The sequence below is a fragment of the Phyllostomus hastatus genome, unplaced genomic scaffold (assembly GCF_019186645.2).
Source record: "Phyllostomus hastatus isolate PE091 unplaced genomic scaffold, TTU_PhHast_1.1 phas_scaffold_46, whole genome shotgun sequence".
NCBI lineage: Eukaryota > Metazoa > Chordata > Mammalia > Chiroptera > Phyllostomidae > Phyllostomus > Phyllostomus hastatus.
In genome coordinates, this window is record NW_025334032.1 from 24,149,327 (window position 1) to 24,167,944 (window position 18,618).

An 18,618-nucleotide genomic window follows, 5' to 3' on the forward strand; every position below is an offset into this window, starting at 1 on the left:
GCGAGCTGTGTTTACCTATACCACCATCTTGACTGGAAGTCCCCTGTTTAATTCTTAGTCACCTCCTGTTCCACAGTGTTCATTACTATTTTATAAGTCCTGCCCATAAAATCTTCTCTAGTCTATTATACTATTGTAAATGCCTTTAGGTCAGAGTTCAAGTTTTTCACAAAATCTGTTGCCCAGCATTGCACTCGATGATAATAGCCAATAGGTATTGAGCTCTAACTATACCTAGGCACTGTCTGAAGTACTGCTCACAGATTAATTTTAATTCTGGCAACAACCCAAGGTAAACAGAAAGTTCCAAGTATGTATCTACAGTTTCTTGAGAAGGAAACAGATTTAGGGAGATTGAAAGTTGCCTCAAGTGTAAACCTTGGATGTGGGTTTTGGATCCGGCAATTTGATTCTGAGCCTCTGCTCACTAGAGAGCCCCCTAGTGCTGGAAAGTGTTAACTGTGATGTCAGGCAGCCTGTCTGCTGTGGGAGGCTGGCTCCCAGACTCCAGTGATTATCAGAATCACTACAAAGGAATTTAGTTATAGTCCTAACAGAGCTTTTTTTAAAAAAATGACCAAAACTGCTATCTTGATTGCATTATTTTATTATTTGGAGGGATGATATGAAAAAGTGAGGCTCTATTCCCTTTATAGTAATTTGAACAGTGTGGGCCATTCAGCTTAGTTGGTCTAAGTATGGTGTCAGGATTTAATGCAGGCTTTACCACTTTCCCCTAATCAAATTATTTAGTTCCCCAATTTTTTATTTTTCACATTTTCAAAACTTTAAGAAAGTTTAAAGAACATTACAGTCCACACTTGGATTGGCTAGTTTCGAACATCGTGCCTCCTTTGTTTTGCTCTAGGTGCGTGTACTTTAAAGCCCTAAACCATTGCAAGTTGTGGCTCCAGTCGCACTTGACAGTGGCAGCGTGGGCATTCTCTTACAACACTGTGAACGCGCCCCTGAAATCAGTGGCTCCATCATGCAGTAGCCAGCTCATATTTAAATTTTTCGGTTTTCTCCAAACTATATGTATTTTTACCTATGGGTGTGTGTTTAAATTTAGGATTTAATCAAAGTTAGTGCATTGAATTAGGTTGTCTAAATCTTGTCTTTTAAAAACTAAGTAGTCTTTCCACCTTTGCTACTTGAAGAGCTCAGGCTAGTTGTCTGAGAGAATGTTTTACGTTTTGGATTGGTCTGATTGTTTTCTCATTCTGAGATTCAGTTCAGTTCTGTACAATTTGGGGGATTTAGCTGGAAGCTGATCTTGTTTATGACAGGAATAAGAACCAAACATACAGGTTGCATGTCAAATGTCAATATTTAACTTGTGTTCAATTTGGAAGTTTAAAGAACTTTTGAGTTCCACCTGTATAGTTGTCCCGTGTGTATTTACAGACTTTTAGGGTATACTCTTCTTGTGTCTGTGAGCTATACATTTTTTCCAAGGGTTAACACAGGGTAATATTTCAGTTCTTAAAACTACATATGAAGAAATGATTTCTAACATCAATGTTATCAGTATTGTATGTTGGTTAGCATCACAGATGCCAAAACCAGACTGCTTTGATTATAGCCCAGCTCTGTCATATAAGGACTAGCCTTTTGCATTTAAGCAAGTCACTTAACCTCTCTGTTCTCTGTTTCCCCTTCTGTAATGGGAACTAATATTAATATCTACCTGAAGGTTGTTGGGAGGATTAAATGTAGTATTGTACGTAAAGCATTTAGAATGGTTTCTGGCATATGGTAAGCATGATTTAAGTGTTGGAGGTTATTAGTATAGAATAGCTGAAGCCTCTTACAACTTGTAGCTGAGGGAAGCGGAAGTTGTATAGTGGTAAAAATCATAGGCTTTAGAGTCAAACATGCTTAGATTCAAATCCTAATTTTGCCTCCTAAATCTTTATGGTTTAAGTAAGTCACTTAATCCCTCTGAAACTCAGTTTCTTTTACCTATGAACCAGGAGTCACAATGCATATTTTACAGAGTCGTTATGAGAATTCAATGAGGAAATGTATAAGGTGCTTAGCCCAGAGTAGGTGATAAAAAATGAGAGTGCTCTCTGAGACCTTCCACCCCCTGTCCCACTGAAGAGCAGTATGAGCATTTTGATTTCTTGTATGCATTTGTTTGAAATGTTAGAATTTCTAAAATTCTTTCCATTTGCTAACCACAGAATAAACCACAGTTGTTTAATTGGGTACACCTTTAAAAGTATATTATCTCCTTTTTTCCCCCTCCTCTTCCCTTTGCTATTTTGGGTTATTAGTCTTATTATGGTAAATCTTACTAGAACCAAGATGGTAGACATTATTGTTTTTTAAACCTGTAATTTTAAAAAAATATTTTATTGATTTATTTTAGAGAGAGGGGAAGGGAGTGAGAACGACAAGGAGAGAGACATCTATGTGAGTGAGACACATCGATTGGTTGTGTCTTTTACATGCCCGGACCAGGGACCAGACGAGCAACCCCATCATGTGCCCTGACCGAGAATTGAATTGGTGACCTTTCCCTTTGTGGGACAACACCCAACCAAGCCATACCAGTCAGGGCAAGATAGTAGACATTATTAATCAGTTACAGAATTGAACTGAGCTGTAGTCTCAGAATCCTTCTTCATAGTGTTCCAGATAGGTACAATGAGTTCATAAGACTTCATACAGTAGTGAAATCCCCTCTGCCTTAGAGCTTTCTAGAAGAAACGTTTTTGGGATTATCAAAATAATATCTGGACTGTCCATTAATCCTCTGTCTTGCGATGTGGAGACAAATCAGAGTGGTCTTAAAGCATTTCCTAACAGATGCTTATCTGTATTATAACATTCTTACGTGACGTGAGCATCTCTAGGCATCTCCTAGAGGAGGATGCAGTAATTGTAAGAGTATAATGCGATGACTACAATTCAAATACTATAATGCAGTGACTCAAACTAGGGTTTGTATCAGAATTCTACCTAGAATGTGGTCTTAAAATACTCATGCTCTAGCCCTCACCCCAGATTTCTTGAATCAGATGGATCGGTAGATAGACCTTGACATACACATTTTATAGAAGTATCCCAGATGATTCTGCAAGACTATAGAGAACCAGACATCTTCACACACTATTGGTGTGAGTGAAAAGTGCTGTAGTACAGCCTACAGAACAGTTTTCAGTATCTACCAAGATTTCAGATCTGTCCCACAGGAATACGTGTATGTACAAAGATGCAATTTCAAAAAATCTCTTGTAGACCTGTTCATGATATCAAACAATTGTGAACAACTAAATGAATTTTAGAACACAAATAGTTAAATACATTCTGGTAGATACCATAGTTGTTTCCAGTGCAACCATTTAAAGAATGATGTATATATGAAAATTATGCATGTAGATGTAGAACGATATCTAGGATATCTTAAGTTGAATAAGGATGTCACAGAATAACCCTAATTTTTAGAATTTTACATGTAAGTATATGAAGAAAGATTTGGAAGAATACCTGGCAAGATGTTTACAATACTTATTCGTAACAGAAGAATAGGGATGATGAAGGGGGAGAGCAATAGGCATTTATACTTTTGCATTTAAAGTACTTGCGATAACTTTTATTATGTTTGTAATAACAAAAAGAACCACTGGATAGAACATGAATGATTTAAAGGAAGCTTTGTGGGACCTAATTTATGTATGTCCATTGTGCTTACCTGTATTTTTCTGACTATAAGATGCACTACCCACGCCCACCCGCCAATTTGGGAGGAATAATGGTTGTTAATGCAGCTGTTGAGTTCTGTTTACATTTACATTGGTGAAATATTATGTTATTAAATATTTTACCACATTTTTTGCTTCAAAAATTTTTCTTCTATTTTCCTCCTCTAAAACCTAGGTGCATCTTATGGTCCGAAAAATATGGTATATTGCAAATAGCAGGTTTAACATAAGAATGATAATCTCTGACTTGGGAAGCAGAAAACTATTTTGCATGTTTGCAAAGAGGATGAAATTTGTTACTAGAGTTATTGTGAAGGTAATTGAGTTTTAAGCATATAAGCATTTAAGATTAAAAAAGTGTTTGTCCTGTGACACAATTATATTGGCTACCTGTTTTAAAAACATTTAGTGTCTCTGCATATCTGGATACGAAAATTGGGTTCAGAATATTTTGAAGATTTAATTTTTTTTACTTTTAGGGAAAGGGAGGGAGAAAGAGAGGGAGAGAAACATTAGTGTGTGGTTGCCTCTCCAAGCCCCCAACTGGGGTGTGGCCTGCATCCCAGACATGTCCCCTGACTGGGGATCAAACCAGTGACCCTTTGGTTTTCAGATCAGCACTCAGTGCACTGAGCCACACCAGACAGGGCTGGTTCAGAATATTTTAGTTTAATCCTTTTTCAATTAATTAGCTTTTCACTTGTGAGGATATTAACACCTTTTAATTTTCTCTTTTAAAACTTTAGGCCCGATGAGAGAAAGGGAAAGTTAAGGATGCTGGAGCAGAACAATGGATTTCTCTTTCTCTTTCATGCAAGGGATCATGGGAAACACAATTCAGCAACCACCTCAACTCATTGACTCCGCCAACATCCGCCAGGAGGATGCCTTTGATAACAACAGTGACATTGTTGAAGATGGTGGCCATACACCATATGAAGCTACCTTGCAGCAAGGCTTTCAGTACGCACCTACAACAGAAGATCTTCCTCCACTCACAAATGGCTATCCACCATCAATCAGCATGTATGAAACTCAAACCAAATACCCGTCTTATAATCAGTATCCCAATGGATCGGCCAATGGTTATGGTGCAGTTAGAAACTTTAGCCCCCCTGACTATTACCATTCAGAAATTTCAAACACAAGACCACATGAAATTCTGGAAAAACCTTCTCCTCCACAGCTACCACCTCCTCCTTCGGTACCACAGACTGTGATTCCAAAGAAGACTGGCTCACCTGAAATTAAACTAAAAATAACCAAAACTATCCAGAATGGCAGGGAATTGTTTGAGTCTTCTCTTTGTGGAGACCTTTTAAATGAAGTACAGGCAAGTGAGCACACAAAGTCAAAGCATGAAAGCAGAAAAGAAAAGAGGAAAAAAAGCAACAAGCATGACTCATCTAGATCTGAAGAGCGCAAGTCACACAAAATCCCCAAATTAGAACCAGAGGAACAAAGTGTAAGTTGAAACACTTTTTGAGAAATTTTGTAATATTTCACATTTACTGGAAGTCATAGAGATATTTTTCAGTTTTCATCTCTTTAAATATTTCTGATAACTTCTTCTAATTCCTAGCAAGGAGCTTTGGATATTATAAATAGGTGCTGAGAAAATATTTGTTACTTCATTAAACTGAAGCAGTATTTTTAAAATGTGGGACTAAGAACTTGCTTCTTATGTTTCTTTGTCTAATCCCTCAACTTTATTTTTATTTGCTTCTAATAAACTTGTTTCTAGAGTTGAATAGAAAAGGCAAAGAGAAAATGGTTAATATGTTTTTAATGATTTTATTTATTTTTTGAGAGAGGGGAAGGGAAGAAGAAAGAGAGGGAGAAAAACATCAGTGTATGGTTGCCTCTTGTGCACCCCCTACTGGGATCTGGCCTGCAACCCAGGCTTGTGCCCTGACTGGGAATTGAACCAGAGACCCTTTGGTTTGCAGGCTGGCACTCAGTCCACTGAGCCACCACAGCCAAGACTAATTATTATATTTTTTATTAATTTAGACCCACCTTTGCCAGTAGATTCTGGATTTAGCACTCATTACTAACGTGTTTGCTACAAAATAACCTGAAGTAATAGAGGAACTCTTCATTAAAATTGAAGTTTGTTTTCATATGTATTGATTAATACTTCAAGTGGAGTTTTTATAAAAGCCATTTTTCTTACGTAACTTAAGATGCATGCTGCTGGAATTTTTTTTTTAAATCTTGCTTTTCATTTGATTGGTTTAAATCAGGATTTAGACAGAGACCACATGTTGTATCTGGTAGATACGTTCCTTCCTTAGGACTTCTTAAATCTACAGTTTACCCTTACTGCTTTTTTCTTACAATGTATTTGTCCATCTTCTGCAGTTTGTTGATCACATCATAGTGATGTCATTTAACAAGTTCTGTCCCCAATATTTCCTGTAAACGGATAGTTACGTCTAGAGACTTGCTCTCATTTAAGTTTTTGGTTCCTGTTTATACAAACTCTTTGTTATAGTAATCGGTGTCATACACCAGTGGAAAGAACTATGGAGCACCTGATCTTGTGATCGAATCCCTTATGTAGCTTGGGTACCTTCAGGCATGATTTTTTTTTTAACATTTTTTAAATTTCTGTTCTTCCACTCTCTCCTATTTGGCAACTATCAGCTTGTCCTCTATATTTATGGGTCTACTTCTGTTTTATTTTGTTTGTACATTTTCTTTTAAAAGTCCATGTATATATGAGATTATATGGTATGTCTTTCTCTGTGTGCGTTATTTCACTAAGCATAATGCCCTCTGGGCCCATCCATGTTGTCACAAATGGCAAGATTTCATTCTTTTTCATTGCTGAATAATACTCCATTATATATATGTACCGCATCTTCATTCATCTATTGATGGACATCTAGGTTGCTTTCATATCTTGGCTATTACTAGTAATGATGCAGTGAATATAAGGGTGCATGTATCTATTCAAATTAGTGCTTTTGTTTTCTTGAAATAAATGCCCAGGAGTAGAATTGCTGGATTGTATGGCAGCTCTATTTTTAATTTTTTGAGGAATCTCCACACTGTTTTCCTTACAGCTACACTAATGTGCAGTCCCACCATAGGACACAGGAGTTCCCTTTTCGCCTCCTCCTCTCCGGCACTTGTTTGTTGTTTATCGGTCATGGCCATTCTGACAGGTGCGAGTTGATATCTCGTTGTGGCTTTAATTTGCATTTCCCTGATGATTAATGATGTTGAACATCTTTTTATATGATTGTTGGCCATCTGTATGTCCTTTTTAGAAAAATATCTCTTCAGATCCTCTGCCCATTTTTTAATTGGATTGATTTGTTTGGTGTTAAGTTTTATCAGCTCTTCATATATTTTGGATATTAACCCCTCATTGGATGTATCATTTGTGAATATTTCTCCCATTCAATAAGTTGTCTTTTTCATTTTGTTGATGGTTTCCTTCATTATGCAAAACCTTTTTAGTTTGATGTAATCCCATGTGTTTATTTTTTTTGTCTCCCTTGATCAAGGATTTATATTAAAAATAATACTGGTAAGAATGATGTCAAAGAGGTAACTCTCTAGGTTTTCTTCTAGGAGTTTTTAATATCTCTTGAGTTTTCAGTATGAATTTTCTTAATAATAGGCGTATAACAAATCAATTACAGCTTGAAGGAAGAGTTTTTAGTTAGTATTCTAATACGTGGTATGAATTGAAGGTGTTTTCCAGACATCGATTTGGGAATAAATAAATATTTATTTATCGACAGTTGTCTGCTTTTACAGTTGGTATGCCTTAATAAGTTAATTTTATCTTATGTTCAAAGAACGGTTTACTTCCATGGTAGCCAGGTTCCAGTACTTTATACAGCTCAAATGTGATCTTTCTGTGGAGTCAAGGTCCCATTGGTTTTACACTCTCACAAGTTCCAGTGTGATATTTCAATGTCTTTTTAAATATTTCTATAATTTTCTTATTTACTAATTTAATAGATATCAATTGAGTACCTACTGTGTGCTAGACACTTTTCTCAGAACTGAAAACAGGGTAGTGATTGAAAAGTAAAGACGCCAGCACTTGGTGAGCTTCTATTCTACTATGTATGCATATATGTTCAGATAGTGTTAAGTATTAGGAAGAAAATAAAACTGGGTAGTGAGATCAAGAGTGATTAGAGACACCGTATGGCTCTTCAGAACTGTAATAGCTAAAGTTCTGTAAGAACTATAAAACGAATCTGTAAAAATGAAGGTTTGGGAACTAAATGATTTTTGAAATGTGTTTTAATTTCTTATGTCATTTATTAAATGCCCCCCACCAAACTTAGCTCACATAGTATCTTATGTTGACTGTTTATTAATTAAATGAATACATAAAAGGAAAGAAGTTCACTTTTTGCACTGCAGGGACATCCACTGTAGCGTATCGTTCCTACATCTAAAATAAAACGGTATGTGATGTGCTGTGACCCTTGGAGATCACAAAAATGCACAAAACCTGAATTTGGTTTTAGCTTTGTTCCCGAGAGCTGTCTTGCTGACCATCTCACTTTTGCTCTAGAGACTCTGGCAAGTAGGAGAGTATCCAGTTTTATTTAATAGGGTAGACTTTTTGCTTTTATTGATAAATGAGTTAAAAATATATCTCAAAAGAGAAATAGGGCTGGAAGCAATTGGAGGCAGGATAAGACAGGCTATTTTTCATACCTATTTTTTGCCTTATTGGAATTCAAGAATGATATTTCTAGTAGTCACTTTGCAATGAGATTTTAAAGCCAGTTCTGTCTTTGTTGGGTATCTGCTGTGCTTTATATCACTGAAACTGTCAGCCAGCTGTTGTATCCAGGTATTAGCATGGTTAGATATAATAAAGGAATTGTAGTTCATTTTCGTTTTTAGTACATCATAGAAAGCATAATTTAGTATTTAATTATTCAGGATCTCACAGTGTCTTGAGGTAAAGGAATGTCAATTTGTAAGTATAGATGTAGAGAGTGGCATTGATTGTGCCAAGTACATACTATCAAGCCCATTGTCTGAAAGTTCAATTTGGAGGGAAAATTCAGAGTTTTTTCTTGTTTCTTTCCCTCTCTTCACTCTCTCTCCCTCCTTCTCCCTCTGCCATCCTTTTCTCCCTTCTCTCATCCTTCTCTCCCTTTTTCTCTCTCCCTTCCTTCCTCCCTTTTCTTTCAAAGACATGAAGAGCTAAGTTCTTGTTAGTTGAATTTTAATTAATCAAAGTTTTATCACATGGGGGGCAGTTGAAAGCTTAAGAAGTGGGTGCCATAAAAGTTGTACTTTATTCTTTCTTTTTAGCTTTAGCTACATTTCATTTTTTGTCATCACTACATCATTACTTAAGTCAAAACCTTCATCAGATCTTTTTTCCTTCATCAGATCTTTTTTGTTATATTTTATTGATTATGTTATTACAGCTGTCCCCTTATTCCCCATCATCCCCCTCCACCCTGCACACCCGCCCCACATTTCCCCCCTGTAGTTCATGTCCATGTGTCATAAGTTCCTTAGCTTCTACATTTCCCATACTAATCTTGCCCTCCCTCTGTCTATTTTCTACCTACTGTTTATGCTACTTATTCTCCATACCTTTTCCCCCTCTCTCCTCCTCCCACTCCCCTATTGCTAACCCTCCATGTGTTCTCCATTTCTGTGGTTCTGTTCCTGTTCTAGTTTTTTTTTTTTTAAATATTTTATTTATTTATTTTTAGAGATAGAGAGAGAAACATCAATGTGCGGTTGCTGGGGGTTATGGCCTGCAACCCAGGAATGTACCCTGGCTGGGAATCGAACCTGGGACACTTTGGTTCCCAGCCCGCGCTCAATCCACTGAGCTACGCCAGCCAGGGCTCTGTTCTAGTTATTTGCTTAGTTTGCTTTTGCTTTAGGTGTGGTTGTTAATAATTGTGATTTTTCTGTCATTGTACTATACATGTTTTTTATCTTTTTCTTAGCTAAGTCCCTTTAACATTTTATATAATAAGAGCTTGGTAATGATGAACTCCTTTAACTTGACCTTATCTGAGAAGCACTTTATCTGCCCTTCCATTCTAAATGAAAGCTTTGCTGGATAGAGCAATCTGGGTTGTAGGTCCTTGCCTTTCATGACTTGGAATACTTCCTTCCAGCCCCTTGCCTGCAAGGTCTCTTTTGAGAAATCAGCTGACAGTCTGATGGGAACTCCTTTGTAGGTAACTGTCCCCTTATCTCTTGCTGCTTCTAGGATTCTCTCCTTCATTTTTACCTTGGCTAATGTAATTGTGATGTGCCTTGGTGTGTTCTTCCTTGGGTCCAACTTCTTTGGGACTCTCTGAGCTCCCTGGACTTCTTGGAAGTCTGTTTCCTTTGCCAGAATGGGGAAGTTCTCCCTTATTATTTGTTAAGATAAGTTTTCCACTTGTTGCTCTTCCTCTTCTCCTTCTGGTACCTCTATAATTTGGATGTTGGAACATTTAAAGATGTCCTGGAGGTTCCTAAGCCTTTCCTCATTTTTTTTTAATTCTTATTTCTTCATTCTTTTCTGACTGTATGCTTCTCTCTTCCTTCTGGTCCACTCCATTGACGTGAGACCCAGCTTTCATTCCATTACTATTGGTTCCCTGTGCATTTTTCTTCATTTCACTTATTGTAGCCTTCATTTTTCATCTAATTTGCGACCAAAATCAACCAATTCTGTGAGCATCCTGATCACCAGTGTTTTGAACTGTGCTTCTGATAGATTGGATATCTCTTAGTCACTTAAAAGTACTGGTTCTGGGGCTTTCATTTGTTCTTCTGTTTGAGCCATCGCCCCCCCCCCCTCTGGTCGAGCCTGTTATGTATGAGGGGCGGAGCCTTGGGTGTTCACCAGGGCAGGGCAACCCAGTCTCTGGGTTGTGACGCTGTATGTGGGGACGGGGACGGGGTCCAAGAGAGAACAATGGCGCTTGCTCCATTCTCTGCTGATTTCAGTCCCTTCTGCAGTTTCCCCCAAGCAAACTGGGCCCTTCTGGTGCCAATTCCTATGTGAGTGGGCTTGTATACCCCGTGGGTCTTTCCAACGACCTCTCCTGTGAGGCTGGGAGTCTCTCCCTGCACCTCAACCCCCACAGGTGTTTTCAATCAGTGCCCCAAGGCTCTATTTACCTGCGCTGGGATCCTGGGTTGTGCGCAGTGTTTTGCCTCACTATTGCCGCCTCACTGGGTCTACCGGTTGCCACCCCTCAGCCAGGATTTGCCAGCCACTGCTTGCTCGCCCAGGATCTGCCTGCTGAGGTCTTACGTGCCCGGTCCCAATGCACTTTGTGCAGCGAGACCCCTCTCCGCCCGGCTGCCCGACTCCGCCCCTCCTACCGGTCTGGATGAACATGTCTATTTTAACTCTTTGGTTGTCTGACTTCAATACAGTTCAATTTTCTGTCAGTTCTGGTTGTTACTCTGTTTCTAAATTGTTGTTGTCACTATCTTGGTTGTGCAAGGAGGCACAGTGTGTCTACCTACACCTCCATCTTGGCCAGAAGTCTCCCCTTCCTAAAAAGTTGTACTTTATTCTGAAAACAGAACTTTAAAGCTAGAGCTCCCAAGGCTTTTGCATGTTTTAGTGCCATGCTTTTTGCAGAGCTGTACAGATGGCTAGTGATGTGCACAAATCAATGTTTTGTAAGCTTAGATTTTTTTTAATGGCATTTCCTTAACTAGAACAGTATCTGTTTTGCTTCCTTCAGGACAGTTGTGTGTGTGTTTTTTTAATGTTTAGGTTTTTTGACACCTTTGTGCTTTCTGGTTGTCACTAGGGGTCCAAGCCCTTGGTGTGGTTAGCATTACAAAGGACTCAGAAGTGGACATGAAGCCCGACTAAAGAGTGCTGACAACACTGGACAGTTCTCCACCCCAGTACCTTAGGGAGGTGAAATGAGAACTGTGTGCCTGGAGAGAAAGTTTGGAATGTTTGTCCTTAAGCTGATTTATATGTATGTTCATAGGTTCTTTTGGAGCAAACAAAATGTCACTTAAAGATTTCACTTTTTCTTAGTATTTGTTTTACAAGCATTTGCTCCCAATGTTGAGCTGTTTGGCCTCCTAAAAAGTGGCTGTTCTTTGGAACAGCCTAAGTGTATCTTGTCAACAATGAAAATGTGTCTGAACACCTAGGCAGCAGGAGACCTGAGGTCACTACTGAAATTATATATTTTTTAAAGTTGCTTTAGCCGTGTTTCTTCCCCCCAAATTAGAAACATGTGGAAGTGTTTCTGCATTTCCTCCTCCTTGGCAGGTGTAATGCCTCAGGCATGTGATTGAAGGCCCTGTTCAAACATTGGTCTTCCACCAGCACCTCTGGGCTTATCCACTAAGGCTGGCCTCGTTAACTCTTAGCTTGCCATTTTCACTTATAAAAAGCTATATAGCTGGTTCATCCCCAATAGCACTAAGTTAGAGGTTATATTTGGTTCTCTAGCTAGAACCTGTTCACATGCAAAATGTTCTTTTGTACACATGTTTTAGTTTTTAAGATTATAAACTTAAGCAGTTACTCAAAGTGAAAAAAATGGAGAATTTATTTTGCCCTTAAATTTTTCTTTTCACATTAAATGTTGACATAAGTTTTTGGTTCTTTTAGAAAATATGATTTTGCTTAATGTTTTGAAAATTATTAAGGGTTTGGAATTCTGCCAGATTTACTGCATGTTATTCATACCAATAAATCGCTTGAGTTTAAGTAAAAGTACTAGACTAAATTTTTTATAGAGGAGTATTTAGGGTAATGTAATTTTATTTCAGCTGGTCTCTTAACATTTTTTCCCCCTATTTAAGAAACTTCCTGTGATTTTTGCCCTGGCTGGGTTGCTCAGTCAGTTGCTCAGGCTCAGTCAGCCTTGTCCCTGTACGCCAGAAGGTTGAGGTTTGGATTCCTGGTTAGGGTACATGCACCTAGGTTTCAAGTTGGATGCCCAGTGGGGGCGAGTGTGGGAGGCAACTGACCAGTGTTTCTCTGTCACAGTGATGTTGCCCTCTCTCTTACCTCTCTCCCTCTCCTCCCTTCCTCTTTCTAAAATCAATAAATATACCCTCTGTGCAGATTTTTTTTTTGAAAGAAACTTCCTGTGATCCTTTCCTGGAAGATAGGTCTTTCCATGTGGAATCAACTAAAATGTTAAAAAGTACTATATAAATATAAAGTTATAAATTTAAAATTAAGATGACTTAAACATTAAGGAAAACTAACTCATTGAGATGGTTTTCTCTGATGTTTTCTCCTCCTAAAGCAACACTATTAGTACCCCAAAAGTTATTTTCTTTTATGTCCTCACTTGATTTTAATCTCTTTTAAGTTTATCCTTTGAACAACTAAAGGAAAATGGATTTTGTACACAGAAATATTTAACCTGTTCGCATTTTCTGACTCCTTATTTTTCTTGAGTCCTGAACATTTGATTTCTGTCGACCATTTTGCCTTAAAAACTTCTTCTTTTTTCACTTTTTTGGTATATTTTATTGATTATGCTATTACAGTTGTCCCATTTTTATTCCCCCCTTTATCCCCCTTTGTCCTGCACCCTCCTCATTCTGCCATTCCCCCCGCATTAGTTCATGTCCATGGCTTAGGCATATAAGTTCTTTGGCTTCTCCATTTCTTATACTTAACCTCCCTGTCTATTTTGTGCCTACCAATTATGCTTCTTATTTCCTGTACCTTTTCCTCCATTCTCCCCCGCCCCACTGATAATCCTCCATGTGATCTCCATTTCTGTGATTCTGTTCCTGTTCTAGTTGTTTGCTTAGTTTGTTTGTGTTTTTATATTTTTAGGTTTAGTTGCTAATAGTTGTGAGTTTGTTGTCATTTGCTGTTCATAGTTTTGATCTCCTTTTTCTTAGATAAGTTCCTTTAACATTTCCTATAATAAGGGCTTGGTGATGATGAACTCCTTTAACTTGACCTTATCTGGGAAGCACTTTATCTGCCCTTCCATTCTAAATGATAGCTTTGCTGGATAGAGGTCCTTGGATGTAGGTCCTTGCCTTTCATGATTTGGAATACTTCTTTCCAGTCCCTTCTTGCCTGTAAGGTTTCTTTTGAGAAATCAGCTGATAGTCTTATGGGAACTCCTTTATAGGTAACTGTCGCCTTTTCTTTTGCAACTTTTAAAATTCTCTCCTTATCTTTCATCTTGGGTAATTTAATTATGACGTGTCTTGGTGTATTCCTTCTTGGATCCAAGTTCTTTGGGACTCTCTGAGCTTCCTGGACTTCCTGGAAGTCTGTTACCTTTGCCAGATTGGGGGAGTTCTCCTTCATTATGTTTTCAAATAAGTTTTCAATTTCTTGCTCTTCCTCTTCTCCTTCTGGCTCCCCTATAATTCAGATGTTGGAACATTTAAAGTTTTGCTGGAGGTTCCTAAGCTCCTCTCCTCATTTTTTTTGAATTCTTGTTTCTTCATTCTGTTGTGGTTGAATGTTTATTTCTTCCTTCTTCCAAATCATTGACTTGAGTCTGTTTCCTTCCCTTCACTATTGGTTCCCTGTATATTTTTCTTTATTTTACTTTGTATAGCCTTCACTTCTTCCTTTATTTTGCATCGATATTCAGTCATTTCTGTGAGCATCCTGATTACCAGTGTTTTGAACCCTGTATCTGATAGGTTGGCCATCTCTTCGTTGCTTAGTTGTTTTTCTGGAGCTTTGATCTGTTCTTTCATTTGGACCATAATTCTTTGTCTCAGCGCACCTGTTACATCATGAGGGGCGGAGCCTTAGGTATTTGCCAGGGCAGGGTAACCCACGTCACTTTGCTGTGGGGCTGTATATATGGGGGAGTGGTCTGAAGGGGAACAGTGCCCCTTGTTTGGCTCTGCCCCTCTTTCAGCACTTTCACTGCTGCCCACAGCAAATTGGGCCTTTCTAGTACTGATTCCCAGGTGCATGGGCTTGTGTACACTCTAGGACTCCATGGACCCCTCCAACTAACTCTCCTGAGAGATTGGCAGTTTCTCTCACTGCTGCAACCCCCACATGTTTTTTCAGTGAGAGGTTTTGAGGCTCTGTCCCCCCTGCTGGAACCCTCCCTGGCTTGTGCAATCAGTCTCGCTCCCCAGTTGTTCCTCCCAGCTCTCCACGTGCAAATGTGGGACCGCTGGGTCCTCCAGCTGCTGCTTTGCTGGGCATCCTCTTCACCCCTCCTACTGGTCTGGGTGAATATTTCATCTTTAACTCCTTGGTTGTCGGACTTTTGTACAGTTTGCTTTTCTGGCAGTTTTGATTGTTTTTCGTCTTTAAATTGGTGGTTGTCCTTGTTTTGGTTGTGGGAGGAAGTGAAGCGTATCTACCTACGCCTCCATCTGGGCCGGAAGCCTCTTTCCTTTTTAATGGGTGTTTGTGATACTATGCTATTTCTTGGTTTATCCTCTTAATGTTTCTTTGGAGCTCTTCAGAGATCTCTAAATGCCTCCTAGATAATTTTATTTTTGCCCATACATCAGCACATTTTACAGTGTATATTTCCTTTCTTTTCTTGCAGCATCCTTATTTAACTTCTTTTTTCTTCTGTTAGTTATGTAGTCTTAAAAGCCAGAATAAATCTTGGATCTCTTTCTCACTCTTGACATTTGTTTCCTTTTAAAATGATTGTAAAAAAAATTCAGTTCTAGGAAAGTGATTTTAACAGTGTTTCAAGCCAGCCTGAAGAAAATGCAAGCAATTTGGAACAAAACAAAAATTCAAAAAGTGATAAGACGTTTGACTAATTAAAAAGTTTTAAAGAAAATTTTGTCTTTATTTTAGGAAGGGAAAAAAGTTAATGGGGTTCAGACCAGTTCTTACAATAGTAGGATTCTGTTATTTGGCAAAGATTAGTTACTCCTTATTTGTCTGTCCTCTTTAAAAAGAGTTACAGAGATTCCTTACACCCAGACCTGAGGATTGAATGTGCAGAAGATGACTCAGTTTATTGGCTACATATTTGCCTCCTCAAGTGGCCCTGTCTTCCTGATGTAGCTTAAGAATGAAGGCCTAAGAGTGAAGGCTTAAGAGTGAAGCTGAGGTGAAGGCCTAAGCAGTATTCGTAGACTGAAGTGAAGCTCCCTAATGGGTCTATGCAAATGTGAATAGTATTCTAAACTGCTTTATTACACTAATGATGGGGGGGGGATTTTTTTTCTTCTGAGCATAGATATTTTTTTCCTCAGCGAGTGTGTCCTATTAGATTAGATGTTTATGGTACCACCAACAGATGCATCTGACAGCTAATTTTGTGCCCATCAGTAAGTTGCTAGTACCTTCTTTCACCTGGGCCATTTCCAATATTTTCATTAACCTCCTATTAAACATTCTGCTTTCTCTCATGTTGCCTTCCAAAATATTCTCCACATAATTGCTAACATGATATTCTAAAAAAAAATGGTCATGTTCATGTTACTTCTCTACGTGATCCTCTTCAGTGGTTTTTCACAGCTCTTGAGAGAAAACGCTTGAACTTGGCTTTCAAGGCCCTCATGAGATAACCTGCCTCTCCACTGTTGTCTCGTGACCTCTCTCCTCTTTGGGGATGATAAGTTGGTTGTATTAGCCTTCTTGAAATCTCTACCTTTTTTTTTTTTTTAACTTCCGGGATCTCACACATGCTGCTTCTTTTTGAAATGTTCTTCTGCCCGCTTTCTTCTAGACTGACTCCTCTTCCTTTGATTTTCAGATTATAATTTACTTTCTCAGAGAGGCCTTTCCTGAGCTCTGTATCTAAAGATATAACACCCACACCAACTCCCCAGTAATGCCCCCTACACCCACACATTACTTTTTCTTTATACATATACATTTATTAGTATGTGTTTGTGTGTCTTTAATGTCTGCCTATCCTACCCAACTGTACAGTTCTTTGAGGTCAAGGATCACATCTGTTTGTTTCACTGTTGTATACCTAACTTCTAGAACAGAGCCTAGAAGGCTGCAGGCACTATTGAATGAATGATTGATACTTGGGGTTTGGGATATAATATTAGTCTGGCTTATCATTTCCTAACAGTTAGAAACCTTTTTACAATTTTCCTTTTTAAAAAAAGATTTTATTTATATATTTATTTACTTTGTAATCTTTTTTATTGTTGTTCAATTACACTTGTCCCCATTTTCCCCCATGGCTCTCCCCTTCCCCGCTCTGTCCCTGCTCTCCCGATTTTATGTATTTATTTTTAGAGAGAGGGGAAGGGAGGGAGAAAGAGAGGGAAAGAAACATCAATGTGCAAGTGACATCCATCAGTTGCCTCTCACACATCCCCCAACTGGGGACCTGGCCCAAGTCCCAGGCATGTACCCTGACTGGGAATTGAACCAGCGACCTTTTGCTTTACAGGCTTATTCTCAATCCACTGAGCGACACCAGCCACGGCTACAATTTCTTGTATTTAATAAAATTTTGTTTTTACAATAATGTTTTAAATGTCTTTAATTAAGTGAATGAGAGTTTTAAGTAGCTTCTAAAATTAACCATTTTTTTTTAGTGGAGTTGAGACCTAATTTGATGGATATATCCTCTTTCTAAGCCATCTAAATTAAATTTTGTTCTTTGACAAGCGAGAAAAAAATTTTAAATCTTTTAGGTTACAAAAGTAATTTACTTTTTATAGAACATGCAAATGATATAAAAGTATAGATCTTCCTTCATTGTTTTCCTAATCTTGTTTCCCAAAGATAACTACTGTTACCAATTTGGTATACAATGTATCAGGTAAAAAGTACGAAGATGTTGAAAGACGTAGATTACTGACATGATACACTGCTGTAGTTTCCATCCCTCTGCTTAGATTTTATTTTTTGTATTTCTGTAGGATAGGTTTTTAAAATTAAATAATAGATTGAAGATTGTACATATTTTGAATTTTGATAGATACTTCCAAATGGCTTGCCCAAAGGGTTGTAGAAATTAACTTTTAAATAACAGATTTGCAGGGTTTATGATTAGAAAAGTAACATAATGTTTATTATAAATTACTTGACAAATACAGAAAAGCACACCAAAAAATAACTTATTCCACCCTGACCTGCGTGGCTCAGTTGGTTGGGCATCATCCCTCAAAGCAGTGGGTCACCGGTTGATCTCTGGTCAGGGCACATGCCTAGGCCATGGGTTCAGTTCTCAGTCTGGGTGTGTACAAGCAACTGATCAGTGTTTCTCTCTCACATCGATGTTTTTCTCCCTGTCTTTCTCCCTCCCTTCCCCTCTCTCTAAAAGCGAGTGAGAGCTCTAAAAACAAAAACAAAAACCTCAGTGCATCACATGGTAGTATTCTGGTAGTCTTTTTTTCTGTGCACATAAAAAAAAAACTATTTTCCCAAGATTGGACTCATACTATACACCCGGCTTTGCAATTTGCTCTTTTTAAGTAACAATATATTATTTTCTCATGTCATTAAATTTTTTGTATTTTTACTGTCTAGTTATACTATAATTTAATAAATTCTACATTTTGAACATCTAGACTCTTTTTAATACTTGCTCTTACAGTTAGCACTGGTGTGCATATCTTTGTACATATATACCTCTCAATGCTTTTTCAGTACACGTTTTTAGAACTGAATTTGCTGGGTCAGGGTCTGAATATTTAAGACTTTTCATACATTTTGCCAAATTGCTCTCCAGAAGGACTCCAAGTTACATCCTACTAACAGTCTCAACGTGCCCATTTTTCTGCACTCTGATAGGTTTTAGTGAAACCAAACTCAACAAATTAAGAAATTAAGTTTTAAAAGTAATGAAATAAGAAATGGGAGATAGAGGTATGGTGTAGAGGGCTGTTGAGACCCAGCATTAAGTACTGCATACGCTGTATTCTTACTCCTTATATTATCCAGTTAACAGTAAGTGTCCTTTATTCTTTTCGCTATTTAGTTTTCTTTGATTCTTTCGGTGTATGTCACTGTTCTTTGGTTTGC

The 18,618-nt window shown here is 38.1% G+C and overlaps 1 protein-coding gene across 6 annotated transcripts in view; it reads left to right on the plus strand.

The window, feature by feature from the left end:
- Positions 1–18,618, plus strand: part of NSD3 (nuclear receptor binding SET domain protein 3) — a 112,500-nt gene that overhangs the window by 25,786 nt on the left and 68,096 nt on the right. For all 6 annotated transcript variants that reach the window (XM_045821670.1, XM_045821669.1, XM_045821672.1 and 3 more), the window contains one exon: positions 4,460–5,178. In XM_045821670.1, the coding sequence (XP_045677626.1) occupies positions 4,504–5,178 (675 nt within the window). In that variant the 5' untranslated portion in view covers positions 4,460–4,503. The remainder of the gene's footprint in view (positions 1–4,459; positions 5,179–18,618) is intronic.